The 17,686-nt window shown below is 43.3% G+C and overlaps 1 protein-coding gene across 2 annotated transcripts in view; it reads right to left on the minus strand.

Moving 5' to 3' along the window:
- MTOR (mechanistic target of rapamycin kinase) overlaps positions 1-17,584 on the minus strand; it is a 66,755-nt gene extending 49,171 nt beyond the window's left edge. Inside the window, exons 1-26 of one of the 2 annotated variants that reach the window (XM_074609469.1) lie at positions 17,537-17,584; positions 16,081-16,244; positions 15,592-15,700; positions 14,043-14,275; positions 13,472-13,672; positions 12,589-12,723; positions 11,845-12,120; positions 11,409-11,517; positions 10,346-10,532; positions 10,027-10,155; positions 8,950-9,194; positions 8,556-8,771; positions 7,960-8,165; positions 7,286-7,408; positions 6,839-6,928; positions 6,651-6,743; positions 6,012-6,146; positions 5,520-5,649; positions 5,029-5,279; positions 4,129-4,170; positions 2,985-3,071; positions 2,224-2,391; positions 1,886-1,998; positions 1,322-1,484; positions 987-1,079; positions 123-269 (exon numbers count right to left, since the gene is read on the minus strand). In XM_074609469.1, the coding sequence (XP_074465570.1) occupies positions 123-269; positions 987-1,079; positions 1,322-1,484; positions 1,886-1,998; positions 2,224-2,391; positions 2,985-3,071; positions 4,129-4,170; positions 5,029-5,279; positions 5,520-5,649; positions 6,012-6,146; positions 6,651-6,743; positions 6,839-6,928; positions 7,286-7,408; positions 7,960-8,165; positions 8,556-8,771; positions 8,950-9,194; positions 10,027-10,155; positions 10,346-10,532; positions 11,409-11,517; positions 11,845-12,120; positions 12,589-12,723; positions 13,472-13,672; positions 14,043-14,275; positions 15,592-15,700; positions 16,081-16,200 (3,801 nt within the window). In that variant the 5' untranslated portion in view covers positions 16,201-16,244; positions 17,537-17,584. The remainder of the gene's footprint in view (positions 1-122; positions 270-986; positions 1,080-1,321; positions 1,485-1,885; positions 1,999-2,223; positions 2,392-2,984; positions 3,072-4,128; positions 4,171-5,028; positions 5,280-5,519; positions 5,650-6,011; positions 6,147-6,650; positions 6,744-6,838; positions 6,929-7,285; positions 7,409-7,959; positions 8,166-8,555; positions 8,772-8,949; positions 9,195-10,026; positions 10,156-10,345; positions 10,533-11,408; positions 11,518-11,844; positions 12,121-12,588; positions 12,724-13,471; positions 13,673-14,042; positions 14,276-15,591; positions 15,701-16,080; positions 16,245-17,536) is intronic. The other variant, XM_074609470.1, reaches the window with a different exon arrangement.
- Between the last annotated feature and the right edge of the window lie 102 nt (positions 17,585-17,686).

The following is a 17,686-nucleotide window of genomic DNA, read 5'->3' on the forward strand; positions in this document are numbered from 1 at the left end:
CTGGCAACAGAAGAGAGATGTAAATATATGTAGTTTAGATGCACTGGACAAACTCTTTAGATGTGACACAACAGCTCCTCCCTTCAGCAGCGAACTCATGCTGTGCAGTGCTCCAGTCTTACCTTCTGCAGGTTGATGGTGCTAACATGTAATTTCTTCATAGGACCTGTTTCCACAGGACCACTGGCCAAAGTTTCTCCCTGGTTGCTTCTCAACATTCGGTGCTGATAAATCAGGGGATCCTCCTCTTCATCAGCAAGAGTATAGCCCTACAATAAATGGCTTACAATGAAGATCACACCCACACATACAGAAGCAATTTCCTACAAGCCAAAGGATGATAAAGTCAGAGCACTATCCAATCTCACAGCAAAATCTGTGAAGCAAACAACTGTGTTTCATTATAATGATTACACCTTATAAACCAGAGAACTCGAATGATAAACCTTTTCTATTCAAAGTAACTGTTTAGAAGTTTTATCTCCCAGTATTAAAAGCCAAAATAATACACCTTAAAACAAGCACTCTTTCCTATTTGACTCACTAGGAAGCTGAGAACAGCAGTGTGCTGCTTGTTACACACTAATCAAATTGCAAAGCAGTTACTGAGTTTTTTTGAAATGGGGAACATACTATAGAAAATACTGAGATAATAAGGTCTCTTTAAATCCTGAAACTGTGGAAAAAATAGGGTAAATCCACATTTAAGAACTACTGAGAAAAAAGTAATGACACTAGCTACAAGTTTAAGCTCTTACCTAGAACTTGCAGTGATTTTTCTCTACGAAATAATCGATACCAGTTGACTAACTTTCCCAATGCAATCTCAGAGTTTCCTTAAAAAGCTGTACTTAACACACAAATACAGTAACAACCATTCTTCATTTTAGGAGTAACTCAAAGCAAAGTTTCCAGCTACATCTGTTTCAACATGAAAAGATCCCCAAAGTGCCCTCATGCAAACAACTATACACTTGTCAACTCACCTTTACAATTCTGCAGATAAGAACATCGTAGCGTTGATGGTTAATTCTGTGTCGCACCAGCACTTTGTTAACCATCGGGATAAAAATCTGGTACTGTACAGGGGAATGCATCAAAAGCTAGTTATTCAGTCTCACTGAAAGCAGTAAAATTCCACCCTGTTTCATTGATCTTATAAGAAACCCATTCTGAAAGTTTCATTTCAGTAACTCCCGATTCCAGAAAAAAAGTGAGATGAAAAATCTGTTTTCTTTAATTACAAATACTCAACTTTAAAGCCTTGATCTTTGGGACAGTCCCTCCTTCTATCAGTTTTCGGGCCTAAGAAGAATATTACCTTCTTTCCCAGCTGGAACACCAGAGAGGAGAGGGTGTCCATTGCAGTTGTTCGTAGCTCAGGGCTCTGATCTAGTGTTCGCACGATGGGATGAATAATCCGTGAAGCATAATCAGTGAAATCCAGGGACTCTGTTAAGCGGTCCACTGTTTCTAGAGCAGCTCTAAAGTCAGAGCAGAAAGAAGGGAGGACTTATTTCTCATGGTATAAGGCAGGAGAAACGAGATGTAAAAATACGTAAGTGATTCAAGCTCAGTCCTCCTATGCATCAACAGTAATGGGAAAAACATGTCACCAGAACACTTTTAATGCAGCTAGCACTTGCAGGACAGCATGCAAGTTGCAGTGACTAAAATACTGGCAGGTGAATACCAGAAAGTAATAGTCTATATCCAAGAAAAGTTAGTAACAGTGCTGTGACGCCCAACCAAAAATAACCTTCCATAATGATTAAACACAGAGAAAACCCATAGAAGGGACTAAGCAGTATTTCATTCTACATGTGGCTAGGGCAGCCATTGCAGAACTTGGATATCACAAGCAAAAAAAGCCACCAATGCTTACTTGCGAGCCACCACTGGGACATCTGGGGCATCAAACAGCTTTACAATGGGAGGTAGTAACAAATGAAGGTAGTCATCCAAGTTAGCTCCAAAGAGCTGGATCGCATTCAATAGCTGGAGGGGAAAAATGACCCAATGTGACTCAAAGTCATGAAAGAGTTGCATTTAAAATAAGTCAGTATCCAGTGAAAAGTTGCTTCAATCCTGCACTTTAAACAGAAGTACCATCTGCATCATTTCACACCAGGCCACTGCTGAATTGCACCCATCCCCTTTTCCCGCATTGTACCTGCCTCGGCAATACCCAAATCAACCCAGCTGCTGCAGCTTCCCACTCACCTTGACAGAGACAATGCGACCCTGACTATTGTCATGCATGAAGACCCGTAACATGTGAGGAATAAGCTGAGGCAGATAAAGTTTGAATTCGCCTCCTAGAGCTACCACAATTTGCTCAATAAGTAGGATAATTGTGCTCTGTATGGAATTGTTCATGACCCAGAAGTCCTACAGAAGAAAGAAAAAAACAGCAAAAAATTAAACAGTTGTCCAACTGAGCTGTACCAATTACAAGAACAGCAAACTGTAGGACAGAGTCTCTAGATAAATTCAAGACCGCAGGGAAGGACTATACTTCCCTCATGGCCTAATATAAATTGGCAGTTTTGGTCTGTTTTTAAAACACTCTGTGCCTTCAGGATATTTATAGCTGTTAAAAACAATCTCTAGGCAACTGATTTCTTGTAATCCTTCTAAGTGTTTGCAAACAGTAAGTGAAAATGAAGTGAAATGCCACCTATTTATGAACTCCAAACACCTCTTGCTAAAACTATGTTTCTGAAAGTAGTAAGTACACAAGATCCACGCACTCAAACGAACTCAGGCACTAGCAGAATCTAGGAGCTGCTCCTATTACAGTTACTAGTAAGTGTATATTATTGTTTCAAAGATACGTTATTTCAAAATACAAGTATTACTTCAAATACATGGAATTCCGTAATATGAGTTTATGAAGTAATTGATACACTTGATAATGACAGAAACACTATCCACCTTTTCTGACAGCAAAGTCAAAATGCGGGCTTAAAGATTGTACTCACTCTCATCAGGGTGACAATTTCATCCATATAAGGTCGAATATGACTTCTCACAAAGGACACCAACATCCCTAGCTGCTGGAACAGGAACTGGAAGGAAGAAATGGGTAGTGATCAATGTAGCTTATTCAAACATCAAAGCAATGGTGGGTAAACGGCATTTCACAGGCCAATTGCAAGCTCATTTACCAAACAAATAGCATGCATAGCTCCTATATATGCTCAGAATCTGGGGCTAAATTCTTGGCAGCTTCAGCTCACTGTTTTGGGTTTTGGGGAGTGTCTGTGTGTGTGTGGGGGGGCATTTTGGGGTTTTTTTTTTTTTGATTGTTTTCCACACTCCTCCCCGCCAAGCTTGCATCAAAAATTTTATGAGCTCAAAGCCTCAGACAGTCAAACATACAAATAGGGGTTTATAACGTGTCAGCCACTTGAGTGTCAGAACAGACTTGCAAGCACAAGCACTTCAACTACAGAGTTTTGTAATTTATGTTTGAAGGTTGCTGCCAAAGATGTAGCCCCTATCTTTTCCCTCTGCCTGTAAACCAAACCGGCACACATTTTAAGATACTCTTTCCCATCCCCACCAAGATATATTGGTGAAAAGTTACTGGGGAAGAGAGTTTGGTCCTTGACAGAAATAGCAAGTTTTTGAAAGATGATTGACTGTACCATAGAAGAATTTTGACTGAGACTATTTTATTTGTCATATAGACAGTGACAGTTTTGCAATTCCTTTTGCCTCAATACAATCTTAGCGCTCACACATGACAATGAATTTACTTTTAAGATTGGTATAAAATACAGTGGGTTAAATCACTTTGTCCACAAAATAAATGCATACAGTCTTTTTTCCTCCAGGAAAACAGGAAAGTGTAAGTTATCATATATTAAATTTGATTTCCTCATGCAGTATTTGAAGACTATAGTGACAAAATACAAAGTGGAGCTCAGAAAAAGAGATGAGATTTTTGTGAAAACTAAGTAAGAAATAACATCAGCTATTTTAGTGAAAGCAGTACACGTATGTTTACCAAAAATGAACCCTGAGCTCCTGCACTGTGCTTTTTTTTTGGTGTTGTGAGAGGATGCTTACATAGAAGACAAGGACCTGCCTCCTTTAGGCTTTAGAGTCACGCGTACCCACCTCAGCTCTTCTCCCCAGTACACTTTCACCATCTTCTTTTACCTGAAAATTTTTAAACAGAGTGTGCACAACTGCATAGCTTTCAAGCAAGTTAGATCAGTCAGGTCTAGGAGTTCGGCCAACCCAGGCGTGTGAGGTGTTTTCCTTCCAATCTGAGTAGTAGTTCAGTCTGGGAGAAAACAGCGGTTCTATAGCAGGGTTGGGATTCTGCTAAGGGAGCACCCATCCCACCTATAAAACACAGTACCAGTAACTAGTACAAACTGCCCTTCCCACCCCAGAGATTTCAGCTGCCTAAGGAAAAGGCTTGGCAAAAAGGAGCCATCTCTGGTTAGGCGAACCTTAAGCCCATTATTATCTTCACACAATTCTCGTTTCCTTCTAAAACTGTAACTTAAGTGGGAAGAGAAAGCACTGCTGTGGAATCACCACCCACACTGCTCTGAATGTTAGCAGACTGCAGCAAATTGAATTTTCCTTCTCACAGATGAGCCAAAGTACATGGTTGCATCAGAAACTTAAAGAGTCTACCTCTGTTATTTAATAATACTGTTTGCAACAGTACGCTAATGCAGAGATCACTGAAAGCTCTGAAAGCTGCACAGGCTGTTTTCTTGAACAAGACCAGCTTGATAAAAACCCAGAATCAAATATTGGCCTTCTAAGGATTATGCTCAGAAGCAGCTGTTTCAATAAGAAGCAGAAAAAATGTTTACACTGGATATTCTACCAAATGCTAACAGGAGAGAAGAAGCAGAGCTGAACCTCACTTCTGCAGCATGCTTGGCAGCAACACATAGCACAGCAATGCCCAAAGCCAGTCGCATTCTCTTTTAAAAAATGGATTCTTATTTTAAGGCAGTGGAATGGGAAAGAAGGAGTGGTCCCTAGTACACTCACCTCTCGGATGGCACCATCACAAACCCGTATTACATTAAGGAACGTTGGCATGACCTGGGGCAGGAACTGCACACACTTGAGCCCAAGAGATTTGAAAATAAAGGTGATGGCCTGAACTACCATAGTGTGGTGTTGGGACAAGGATTGGTCTCGGAAAATTCTCATGAGTGCCACCATAGATACAGCTGGGTAGAACTCATCCAAAGGCAGGTTTCCCATGTTCACCAGCATCTCACTGGTACTGTAGTCCGCTAGGAGAAAGAAGGCAGTGTCACAAGCTACATGTTAAATGGTCTTGAAGCACCCTAGTATTAAGTGCATTCAGGAGCACCCAACTGTTAGATGAAAATGTGTACACTAATAATTTGTTAAGAAGAGGAGACAAACTGGTAACAACAAAACAAAAACAAAAAAAAAAAAATTAAAAAAAAAAATCAAGATGTGTTTGTAGATTATAAAGCTATTCCCTTGAAAGAACTTCAGATGCTTACAAGAATCCTGACTGGATTTGGACTCCGAGAGGCTGACGGCTGAAGCATCTCGTGACTGATCAATCATGCCAATGTTCACTTTGTGTTTGTAAGGGTCCAAAGCACCCAGCAACCCTAACACACGAATAGCCTGATAAGACAGAAAGAAAAAGAAAATTCATCATAATTCCATCACCAAAGCAAAAGTCAACATATGAATCTACATGCTTGGGAAGGTCCTGAGAATTAATGAGAGAAGATCTGGAACTAAACTGACTGCCTGGAAAAAACATCAACGCTTTCCATTCAGCAGCTGGAGGCCATTTCACGGACTGAACAAGTTCATCCTCTTAATTCTGCTTATTGTATTTCTATCAGCCACAAAAATGATCTTTCACCTCCCCCCCACGCCCCATTCCCCCTCTCAAGAATCTATGCAGACACATTTATTTGACATCTCTCTCTCCCCAGAAAACTTTTAGAAACGGTTGTGTGATAGCTTTATGTTCATACCTCTCTACGGGTGCCCTGGTTCTGCTCAGTCTTCAGGAAGTTCAGAAGCACCTCCAGCAAAGTTGGGTACTTCCTGTATGGTTCCACCACATAACCAGTGCTGGCCACAAGTTGCCCCAATGTCCAAAGAGCCACCTGGAAAGATCAAGCCCAGAGAAAATTGGTTTTGACCAGGGAATTTATTATGTCTCCTGATTCATCAGTCATTCAACTTAGGCAACGTTTCTTTGAGCATTTTAGGAACACACTGCAAATCAGAGCCCATGGTTTGAAAGCGTGTTTATAGAGTGCTTTTTAATAAGCAATAGTAAAGAAAGCGATAATCAATTTGTTAGACTCTGCAATAATTGCCCTTAGAGATACAATTCAAACAGGCATTCAATTGAGTAACACCAAGCCTTCCAATAAAAACTGCTTTTTTTTTTTTTGATCCTTTTCCTTTCACAGTTTTGTACTCTGTCACAACAGACAGGCACTGCAATCCCTGACCTGTGTGCCACAAACATGACCGTACCCTCCACAAGAGAGACTTGCGTGATTTAAAGGTTCATTTTAGCAGCTATGATGGGACACATGGATACTTCATTAAAGCTTTGGTCACAGCAGATGGCAAGTTTAGTGCAGCTGTCAAACACTTACTTGTCTTTTGGCCAGCAGGGAGGAGTCCTGTAGCATGTCCATAATTATAATGAAGAGCTCATCCACCCACTTCCTCATCTCCAGCCCACTGACCTATTGAAAGACAAAAATCAAAGCCCTTCATCTAGCATTGCCAAAAGCTAAACAACTGACAAATCATGGCAAAGAGGTACCTGCAGTATCCTTACCTGTGCAAGCTCCCCTATGGTAGCTAGGACATTGTTAATCACCCCTGGATTTGGATCTGGATCAGGATCTTTCAGTTTCACAATTAGTGCCTGGTGGGTGACAGAGGAACAAATTGGAATGTGTTTAGAAGACTCCTTGCTGTACATACAATATTCAACGTTATCTTTCCTTTTGTTTACGCCCAAAAATTGATTCCACAGGAGCCCAACTCGCATCATGGTGAGCATTTCAACAGTAAACAAAACTTTCATTTCACAGGCTTTATGCAAATCCAGAATTAAGTTAGGCTACACTGTCGCATACATGCATTACCGTGGGTAACATCCACACCAATCTGATTTTTTCCTGCTATGATGAAGCAAATGCACTGCAGCTCCTGACAGTTACGTATCCACATGCGGTATCATGTCACTCCAAAGTCCCCAGGAAATGTACAGAAGCTCTACCTTAAGAATAGGCTCCATATAGGGACGAATGAGGCGTGGAGCGTTGGAAACCAGGTGACCCAACATCCTGGCACTCTGCTCTTTAATCCTGCCAACGCCACTGTGTTCCAGCTCTGTCAGAATCTACAGAAAAGACAATGGAAGCATGAGAACATGGAAAATAAAGGTAGGCAAAAATTCTTTGGATTTCCTCCTCTCCTGTCCAATGACAACAGAAAGAAAAAGCAGTCTCAGCACTTGTAGAGGGTGTTCTACATTTGCACTCCATCCAGTCATTTATGTCTGAATGAAGCTAATGTTAATTAGCATAAAACTGAATAGATGGCTCCAAAACCATCTACATTTACGAAGCAGTGCCATCCTTTCACCTAGAACAAGCAAAGAACATTCTTTCCTCAATACAGATGGAAACACTCCAGCATGATGAATGTGGGGTGAAATAATGGCTGCTGTCCTTTCCTTTCTAATACATCCTTAGAGCTTCAGTCCAAACATGCATCACTAAAAAAACTTCCTGAAGCCTACTAAGCTGGGTAATAAATACTTTCCAAAAGGGAAATTTCCCCCCCGACTCTCCCACACATTCACTACAGCTAGACAGCCCAGTTCTTTAACACCATCTTAATCACAATACCAAGTACTCTATTTTCACTCCAGACATCCCTCTTCATTACCTGGATTAACATCTTGCGCAGGAAAGGCATGACAAAAGCAGGGTTCATGCTGCTCAGGCGACCCACAGTACAGATGGCCAGCTCTCGGATTTCAAATACTTGATCATTCAGGGCCACAAAAAGAGCTTGCAAATTTTCCGCCTGGGCAAGGTGAGCATCAAATCGCTCATCCAGAGAAGCCAACACGCAGAAGCGTATGTCAGGGTCTGCAAGAACACTGCGAGTTACCATAATGCAACTGAAAGATTAAAAAAATCAAGTAGGAACACTGAATAGAAGGGACCAATCCCTTCCCAAACTACAAATTTGAAGGCGACAACACAAAACAGCAGCAAAAAAAAGTCTCAGGGCTCTACCTAGTTCAAGGTATTACACCAAGGGCACAGTCTGTGCATTTTGCACTAGTGTTCTATTAACACCTCAAAAATCAAGATCCAGGAAGAGAAATTGGGAGACTTTTTTAATTTATAAAGAATGACGGCTTAAGTTAGAAGCAAATACGTTCAAAGTCTGCCACAACCTTATTTATTGTCACCTGCTTACAAGTTAAAATTAACATGGATAGGAGAACCCTTTTCTCTGAACCCCACACTAACCTGGGTCAGTTATTCCAACCACAAGCAGTTTGCTGAGAACATCAGCCACAACCTGCACTGCTGTCTGACTGACCACGTGGGCATGACCACTGATCAAGTGGATGGAAGGTGTGAGCAAGCGGGAGCAAGTGCGGGCTGCTTCCATCCGGATCTCCTTGTGTTCGCTGTTCAGAAAGTGGTCTGCACAGTGCCGAACAAACTGAGTCAGAGAATGGCCTAGAAAGAAGAAGATGGAGAGTTGAACGCAGATTTACAACTCAATTATTGATCTTACTAGGGAAGATGAGTTTAAAGAATATGCTCTCAGAGTTTTCCTGTTACTTGTACTCTACTCCAATGCAGTAGTGTTTATATCCCACACCCCTTGTCCCTCTGCTTCCTTATTTCATCTTACCTTCAAACTCAAAGCTACCCAGTGTACGAAGGGCGAGGGTGATGCTACCCACGTCACTGGCCTCTGGGATGTTGGTGAGGCTAGGGGAGGCAAGCTGGTGAGCAAGGCCCTTTGGCATGCCTGGATGTCGCAGAGGCTTGTGCATTAGAACAAGGGAGAGCATTTTCAGCAGCCCATCCTGGATATCCTTCTTTAGCTGGGGGATCTGGCGACTCAAGTCGTACAGCACAGCTGTTAGAGCAGGGCTGAGGGCAAGAAGCAGGCAGACAGTCATTAGAACAGAAACAATGTGGTGCATATTTCACCTTTTTGTTTATGCATTTGCCCATTAGAAGATAATTGTGGGCATTCTCACATCACAGCAACACCTGCCAGCAGAGCACAGGGGTCCTTATGTGAACTCAGGCACATGAGATGACCTTCTTGTATGAACTTGGTGAGCAAACTGCCCATTGCTACATTAGGCAACGTTGCCTAATAGGCAACTGCCTAACGGAATACTGTTACAAATCTGAGTGATTCCTTATACTTGTGCTTTTTAGACACAAAGGCACTAAATTCACTTCCAGATGGCAACGTTAATCTAAACAGTTTGAGCTATCTGGATACTTTCTCCATACCTTCCCATACTAACAGCTTCATGAACTAGGAAATTTCCAACAGGAACTGCCAGGTCCAAAGGTGAAAGAAGCTAGGAGCAAATATGCAGCGCTTCAATTCTCCTTCCCTACCAATTTGATACAGCAGAAACGTGCTGCCCTTCAGAGGCTTCCTAAATTTTTGCATGCTGTAGCCAAATGCGTTTGAATAGCAGAAAGTAAAGGAGATTGCCTTTGAATTCACTAGTTGTTCTACAAAAAGATCTTACACAGAGACCAATGCTCTTAAACAACTCAACAGACACATTAACACTTAAAACATATTATTCTTCTGAAAGAGCTATACTGATCTTCTGAAAGATCATTTAAAAGCAGTAATTTTCCTTCTCAATCTGAAGACGTTCAAGGTCTCATTCTGTATGGACAACAATGCCATCCAGTGGCTAACAGAAAAACATGCTCCCAGCATTGTACATACCTCAGGCCCACAGCCAGCATAGGTTCCAAAAGCTCTTTGATGTCCTGCTGGATACTGGGTCCCATAGCTCGTGCCAGCATACTAATGCAGGTGAAGACTGTGGCATCAACCTGCACAGACTTCTGCCTCCTGGAAATGGACCACATAAAAGTTAATTAAGATGAGCTGCTATTTTTCAAATATCTTTCCTCATCCCACCTCTGCGTTATCAGTCTTATAGAAATACCTCTGATTTTAATACAATAATTTGATCCCACATCACAAAAATTATACAAAGAACAGCTGTTTCGATTTCTTCCTCTAACCTTCACACACTTACTTGTGGGCAAAGTCCTTTGGTGGCAGAGCTGCTTTTATGATTTCAAGGACTTTTGGCAGGTAGGCTTGAAACTCAGACCTCACAGCCACAGACAGCAAACCCAAGGCCTGGAAGGCTGCTGTTCGTTCCTTCTCCTTCTTCACACAGCTGAGAACATGATTCATGGTGTCCGGAAGATACTGATCAGCTGCCCAAAAAAGAGAGCAATACAGATATTGGAACTCATTTAGGTTTATACAGATGCTCACCTTTGCAACTAAACCTTTACAAGTTTAAAACTAGGGAACAGACATAGCCACATAAAATTTGTTGACATAAGCAGTGGCAAACACACGTCACCATATAATAGAATTTTCAAAGCCCAGAAGGCTTTCTTTTTAAAAAAATTAAAAAGAAAAGTCACCAAAATCAGAGACCTATGAGAAAAAAAAAATACATTGCAACAGGTTCTACACACAAATAACATCCAAGCACCTTGTTTTTATAGTGATTGATTGGAAATTTGGAATAAGAACACAAAGTTGTTCCAACCCGCTTAGAGCAGCTTGGTGACTTGCCTCCAACTCTGACACTCTCCTAAGCTTGCTTGATAAACTAATTGAATTGCTTTAAAGCCAGCACGTGTTTCCCATTTTTACTTGATATTTCCCAACATGCAAGAGGGGAAAAAAAAAAAAAAAAAAAAAGGGAGACCAGTCTGCTGATAATATTTGGGATGCATTGAGTAGGAGCAAGAGGGCAGCGTTCAACCCCAAGTCTGACATACTGAGAAAAAAAAAAACAAACCAACAACAAAAAGGAGGTTCTATCCCTTATGATCACAGAATTCAGACATTAGTTTCAATCCATTTTCTTCATCAGAGCAACAGTTTGGCATCAGTTACCAAGTCACACTTCTTCAGGGAAAGAAAAAAAAAAAAAAGGCTGTCCTCCCACAGAGGAATTCGCTCATCTTACAAGCACATTTGTATTGCTGCATAAACTCATCTGGACCAGAGAGAGCTGGATAACTTCCAGCCCAATTTCAGCAACACTTCTAACATCCAACCATCTGTCTTGTCACCTGTGAATGCTGAAGGACGGAAAGCTGCCAACCGTGGTAGCAGATTGAGAACGGTCATCTGGATCAAAGAATTTTTGCTGGTTCTGCACTTGAGAACCCACTGGCACACCTGAAAGGAGACAGATTTGGCTTTGAAGGACGGTCATTGGCAGTGATGCACAAACGATTATTACCTGGATGCTTTAAGGCATTCTACTGACATTTGGCTTCAGAGTCCCCCAGAAAGGCAGATAATTAAGACTGCTTCCAAAGAAAGAAAATCACTTGCTCCAAGAGAGACAGTGAGAAACCCAGGATACATATATAATTAACGAGTTTTAATGCTTCAATTCAATACTAGGCAGAATTGCCTGCTAATTAAGGACACGGATGACAATTGCTCTACAAGAACTGGTGCTGTGAATGTTGGTGGACAAGTTGAAGACCAAACACTTACTTGATCAAACTTCTCTTCCATTAGATCCCTGCAGCATCGACTTTCTACCAACGTAGACTTCGCTGGGACAGGTGAGGTTGCGAAACCCATGATTCCTTGGTGAGCACTGTACCCCAGAAGACCAGCCAAAGCATTTGACTGAGAGGGCTGAAGAGACTGGAAGCTAGTGAAGGGAGTGATGTGGCGAGGTTTGGTACTGAAGCCCATCAGGTCTTTGCAGTACTTGTCATGCACAAGCTGCTGCTGAGTGATCTCTTCCATCTCCTCTCTAAGGCGCTGGACAAAGTAGAAAAACATGAGGGTTTTTTTGTTTGGTTGTTTTGTTTTTTGTTTTTTTTTACAAAAAAAAGCTGAATATCAGATTCCCAACATAAATCTCCTGAGCAGCATCCTGTATAATTGATATCCAAGTGGCTGTAAAACCATTAACTAAGCAAAATCCAGCAAAACATGCAACAAAGAGTCCTTGTTCTATATAACAATGTTTTTAATTGTAATTAATCCAGTTAATAGCACTTCCCATTAGAGCTTAATACCTACTCAGCCCAAACTTGTTGCTGCTATTTCTCTGACACACTTCAATTTGTAATAATCAATGCTCTGATTCCATGTTCAGATGGCTTTTCAGCCCAACAACCCCCTTTCAAACACAATGGGGTATTTCCACAGACTGCTCAGTATCTACACATTGCCAATCAATCCGGCAACCAAAAGCCATAATTCCCATCTTGTTCATTTGCTCACCTCTCCCTCCATACTGCTTATTCTCACTAGCTCATTGAGGATCAGTAAGGCACCATGGATTCGGTCATCACGGTTCATTCCTTTCTCTTTGGCCAAAGTCTCATCAAAGCCCTTCTCAGCCTCTTCATATGTATGCTTTGGGGAAAAGAAAAAAAATAAAAACCTCAGCGATCATACAGAAACAAAGCCTGTGCAAATAAAGTAGTATCGCCAGACAAGAGTTACTGATGTCCTATAATTTTCTAAGAGTAGCCACAAACTTCAACTGAGTAATAACAGAGTATAACACCACAAAATTCAGATTCACTCAGAATTTGTGGACTGTGCTGCAGAGCATTTTTCAACTAATCAGCCAGTCAACCATGCCATGGTATAAACTTCATCAATATCCGCATCACAAATTTGACTATGAGGAACCCAAGTTTACAACAGTTGACTGCACTGTTCAAACCTTATTTGACATTATGAAGCTTGAATTCATGCAACAATGTCAGGAAAGCTAAGGTTCAGACAAAAGAATCCTTACCTTTTTCACTTATGCTTTATCTACACTAATAAAACCATCTGCTAATAGGGGATGACAATTGCATCTGATTGCATGGCTGTAAAACTAGGTCAGGCTCAACAGCTGAAAATGAGCTGCAGACAGAGCAATGGATTCTTGATGAAGTTAAGTCTCTTGCTTACTTTTACAATGCACTAAAGGAACTACATATTTTGTAAGCCATTATATTTTCAACCCTTTCAAGGGGCGGCAGTGTTCTACTGACAATCAGACAGAAGTAACACAGGTTCTTAGCTTAAGGAGCTCTTCTAAAAACTGGCCCTTGATAATTTGCATTGCATTATGAAGAGGTGCTTCAAGACAAAGTTATTTTCTTACTCTGTACCACTGGGGCTTCTGCATCTCTTTTGGCTCCCGCTGAGTGGTGAGGATAAGGCAGGCTCTTAAGGCAGAAACAGCTCCTTCTCGGATGGCCTGTTTGGGATCCCACACAGCCACAAATATATTGTCAAAGAATGGCTGCACTTGTTGGAAGAAGAAGGTAGGCACGCTGATTGCCAGCTCACGCAGAACAAGAACCTGGAGGGGGGGGAGAAAAACAGTAACAATCTGTGAGGATGAGCACTCGTAAACATACCTCATAATTTCTAGACCGTAGTACCATTTATTTAGACTGTCAGTGTCTGTGAGCCTGAGCTGTTTCCAGCACCATACTTTTACAGTTCCTAGCACAATGGTGTCTCAATCTTTAGTCACTGGGATAAGACAGAAGCAATGAAGCAGCACTATATTTGCCACAAGACCAACGCAGATTCTCAGACATGGACTGGCAGCCATTCTGATCCTGACCAGAGCTTTTCCGCAGCTTTCTGTGCACATCTCCTACCACTGTTAACAAATCCTAACCGTCCTGTTCCAAGTCGGATGAAGACAAAAAAAGATCACTTACAGCAGCGTGTCTTCGACCTTCATTCCTGTCAGCTCCCAGCCATTCCAGAGCTCGTTTCACCTCAAACTCCACATATTCAGCTGTGAAGGTGTCACCAGCCATAGCAAGCCGCCCAATAGCCTTGGAAGCCATCTCCATTACAACAGGGTCATTGGATGGCAAGAGGTTTCTCAGGTAGTTGGCAAACCTGCCGATACGGGTGGCATTACCTCCTTCAACACCAATAAGGCTTGCTGTAGAGAAAAAGAGTAATGCTGTAGGTTCTCCTTAGGAGTCAGTGAGGCAGACAGTAGGTAATCCCTAGATGAGAGTTAGTATTCCCTATCCATTCCTCAAAGATTCCCATTAAGTCCTCCTAAACTGCAAATCCACAGAAAATAATAATAATAATCAAGCAATAGGAAAGGGCCACCATTCTTTTGAGCCTGAACTTGTTAAGTGGGCAGGAAAATGCATTCAGTAGCTTCACAGATTTTCGCCATTTATAGTTTAAAAAGAGAGAAATAAAAAAATCCACCCTGGGATCACAGACCCATTCCCAATAGGAAAGCATCCATCCACATGCAACGACTACGGCTGGTCTACCTCGGTAGAGAAGTCAAAGACTGAATGGACCAAGGAAATAGCTCTCCCCCTCAGCTCTAGAGATGGTCTCTCCTGGCCAGGGCGGAAGCACCTGGGCAGGCAGCAGCATAGCTGCTTTCACTGCTGGTGCCTGGGTTGTACCTGCTCTGTAGATAGAGAGGCCATCAGTGTCCAGAGTTGTCAAGCCGGCACCTTTCAACAGCACTAAATTCACAGAAACAATTTTAAAGTGATACTGTCAGCTTAAAGTCAGATGTTGTCAACAAAGATTTCTCTAGCTACGGGACTTCCGCTGTCTTCAAACATGTTGGGATTGGATGATTACGTCTGTGAGCCTAAACCATAAGCACCTCCTGTTTCGTTATTAAAGTAGTAACTGCTACAATACGGGCTACTCACTTGGAAGGCTAAGTATTTATGCAAGCTGATTTCCCTATGAGTCAAGATGCAGGCAGCTTTGCCATGTCACAGCGAAAGCACAACCAGAGCAACTGATGGAGCAGCTGATCAGAATCAAAGCAGAAGCTATGTGAGTGCCTCCCAGGGATGGGAGCTGCTGTTATTGAGCCAGGTAAATTTAAATAACAAGAATCAATCTCCTCAGACAGAAGAGAGTTGAGAAAGTCCGTGGACACTAATACATATAAATGGACAGTACAAACTGTTCTCAGCTGAGCTCAAGAACAGAATTTTCACGTGCTCAGCACTCACGTTTGATGCTCAACTCCGGGAAGAGCTCAGGGCCCATTAAGCACCAGGTTTTCAGCCACTCTCAGCACTCAGCAGCTCCCATGCTGACACTTACAGCCAGATTTTCAGAGCCCAGCAACTGGCATGCACTCAGCATACTGAGCAGTCAGACATAAGGCTCCGACTATAAAAGCTCATTCCTTTTGAAAATCTGTTCCTAAAGGTAGATGCGTGAAGAGAGAACTCACCAGAGGCATTAAGCACTTTCACTCACCTATAGCCAGAATGCCACCCTTCCTTTCATTTGCATCAGAGCTAGAGACCAGCTCAAATATGTGATGGTTCAGCTGATCATAAAACCTGGTAGATTCTTCCTGACTCATCTGTAAAAAGAAAAAGTTCAAATCAGCTTTTAACATTCTTTCCTTCCTTCCTGCCCCCTAAACCTCCATAAAGACAATGCTTTCTAGGTCATTTAAACAGAAAGAAATTAAATCAATTAGACATTACAAAAACAAAACAGCATCTCTTCTTTTTACCTTAGATGTGTCAAGTTTATTTATTCTGCTACTTGACCACCCATCTGTGTCACCAACTCAGGCACCTCTCCTATATGCTGGGGCAAAGGTAAGCTCCCTGCTATGCCCCATCTCCTCTCCAATATGGCTTCCATATTCCCAAAATTTCCATCCCCAAAGTACCCAGCCAGTGCCCTAGACTCATAAGATAAACACGGATAAATTATCTCATTTGCAGCACTCACTTCACGGAGCTCCATGGTGACATAATGCTGCAAGTCCTTGGCAGCTTTTGCTCTCGTCTCTTCACTCCGACTCTTCAAACCATTGGCAAATTGTTGGAGAATGGACACAGTGCCCGACATGATGGCAGTATGTTGGGGCTCGGGGGCATCAAGTCCTGTAAGTTCTTCAGGGAGACAACTTTTTTTACTGCTTTCAGCTATTGAAATTGCTGAGCTTCCTTCTTAACGCTGCCCCTGCTGCCTCTTTCCAAAACACACAGCCCATTGCATGCAACGATACTATGCCAGTAGAGCATAAAATTACAATTAACAGCTATATTCCTTAGGCCTTACAACCCTGTGATAAAACTGTATCACCACCTAATATCTTGACCCCCAGCCTATTTGCTCTCTCATTCATCAAATACCAAAACATGCTCCAGTAGGTCAGGCGCCTGAACGCATAGTGATCTAATTCTAAATCAAGGGTCGTGCAATAGCTGAAAAACATCTGGGTCAGATTAGGGTTTACAATTACCCTATAATAATTAGGCATAATCATCCCTATGATAATATCATTATCATATCTGACTCCTCCTTGAATGGTTTCATCCAAGTTTCTCCACAGAAATTCTAGTGTTATGCCAACCCAAGGCAGACTCGGCACTCAGGGCCTGGCAAGCGTTACATTCTCCAGCAGATATTTAGAGATGGGAAGTCTACTTATAGCAACACCAATCATTGCAACAGGATGTTTATTTTCATAACATGTAGCCAAACTTTCTCACGAGTCTTTCTGTACATGGAAAATATTTTAGAGGTTTGACACCCCCTCCCCCCCAATTTACAGATTGCATAAGCCCAAACCGAGCATTTGACAAAAGGGCCCACAGCGACCCAAGGCACCAAAACTTCAGCTCCTTCTTCCCCAAATATCCCCCGCGCCGTCACAAAGATCCACCGAGACTATAGCCTGAGGGGGCTCCAGGGCTTCCCCGCGGCCGGGAGCCAGGAGAAACTCCCCCGGGACGAAGCCTGCGGCCACGGCCCCATCACCGCTGGCCGGGGTATTCCCTGTGAGGGAACCCCCTTCCCTCACAGCCGCCCTCACAGAGGGACGCGACAGCCGGCAGGCGGGAGCCGGCAGGCCCGAGCCCGCGGGGCATCCCGCCGCTCCCCAGGCCAGGAGTGAGGGAGGGCTGAGGCCGGGCAGGGCGGGCACCGCCGCCGGGACGGGCGCGGGGCCTCGAGCGGTAAGGCCGCGGGGGCGGGAGCGTCGGGCAGGCCGGTGCGGGCGGGGAGCCGCGGCGGCGCGGGGCCGAGGCGCCCGCGGGGAGCGCCGGTGCCGCTGACAGGGCGCCAGCCCGGCGGACGCTGAGGCGGGAGCGGGCGGGGAGGGCCATGACGGTGGGGCCCTGACAGGAGGTGAGGGGAAAGGGAAGGCGATGCTGAGGGGAGGCTCCAGAGCCGCACTCACCGCCTCCGCCCCGGCCGCCGCCGGCTCCCCCGCTCCGGGCCCCGCGCCCTCCCCTCCCCCGCGCCTGCCGGGCCGGCGAGCCGCTGCTGGCCAATCGCCTCCCAGAACGGCTTTGATAGGCACCGCCTCTGACCAGTAGAAAAGGGGCAA

The sequence above is a fragment of the Larus michahellis genome, chromosome 16 (assembly GCF_964199755.1).
Source record: "Larus michahellis chromosome 16, bLarMic1.1, whole genome shotgun sequence".
In the NCBI taxonomy this organism is placed as follows: Eukaryota; Metazoa; Chordata; class Aves; order Charadriiformes; family Laridae; genus Larus; species Larus michahellis.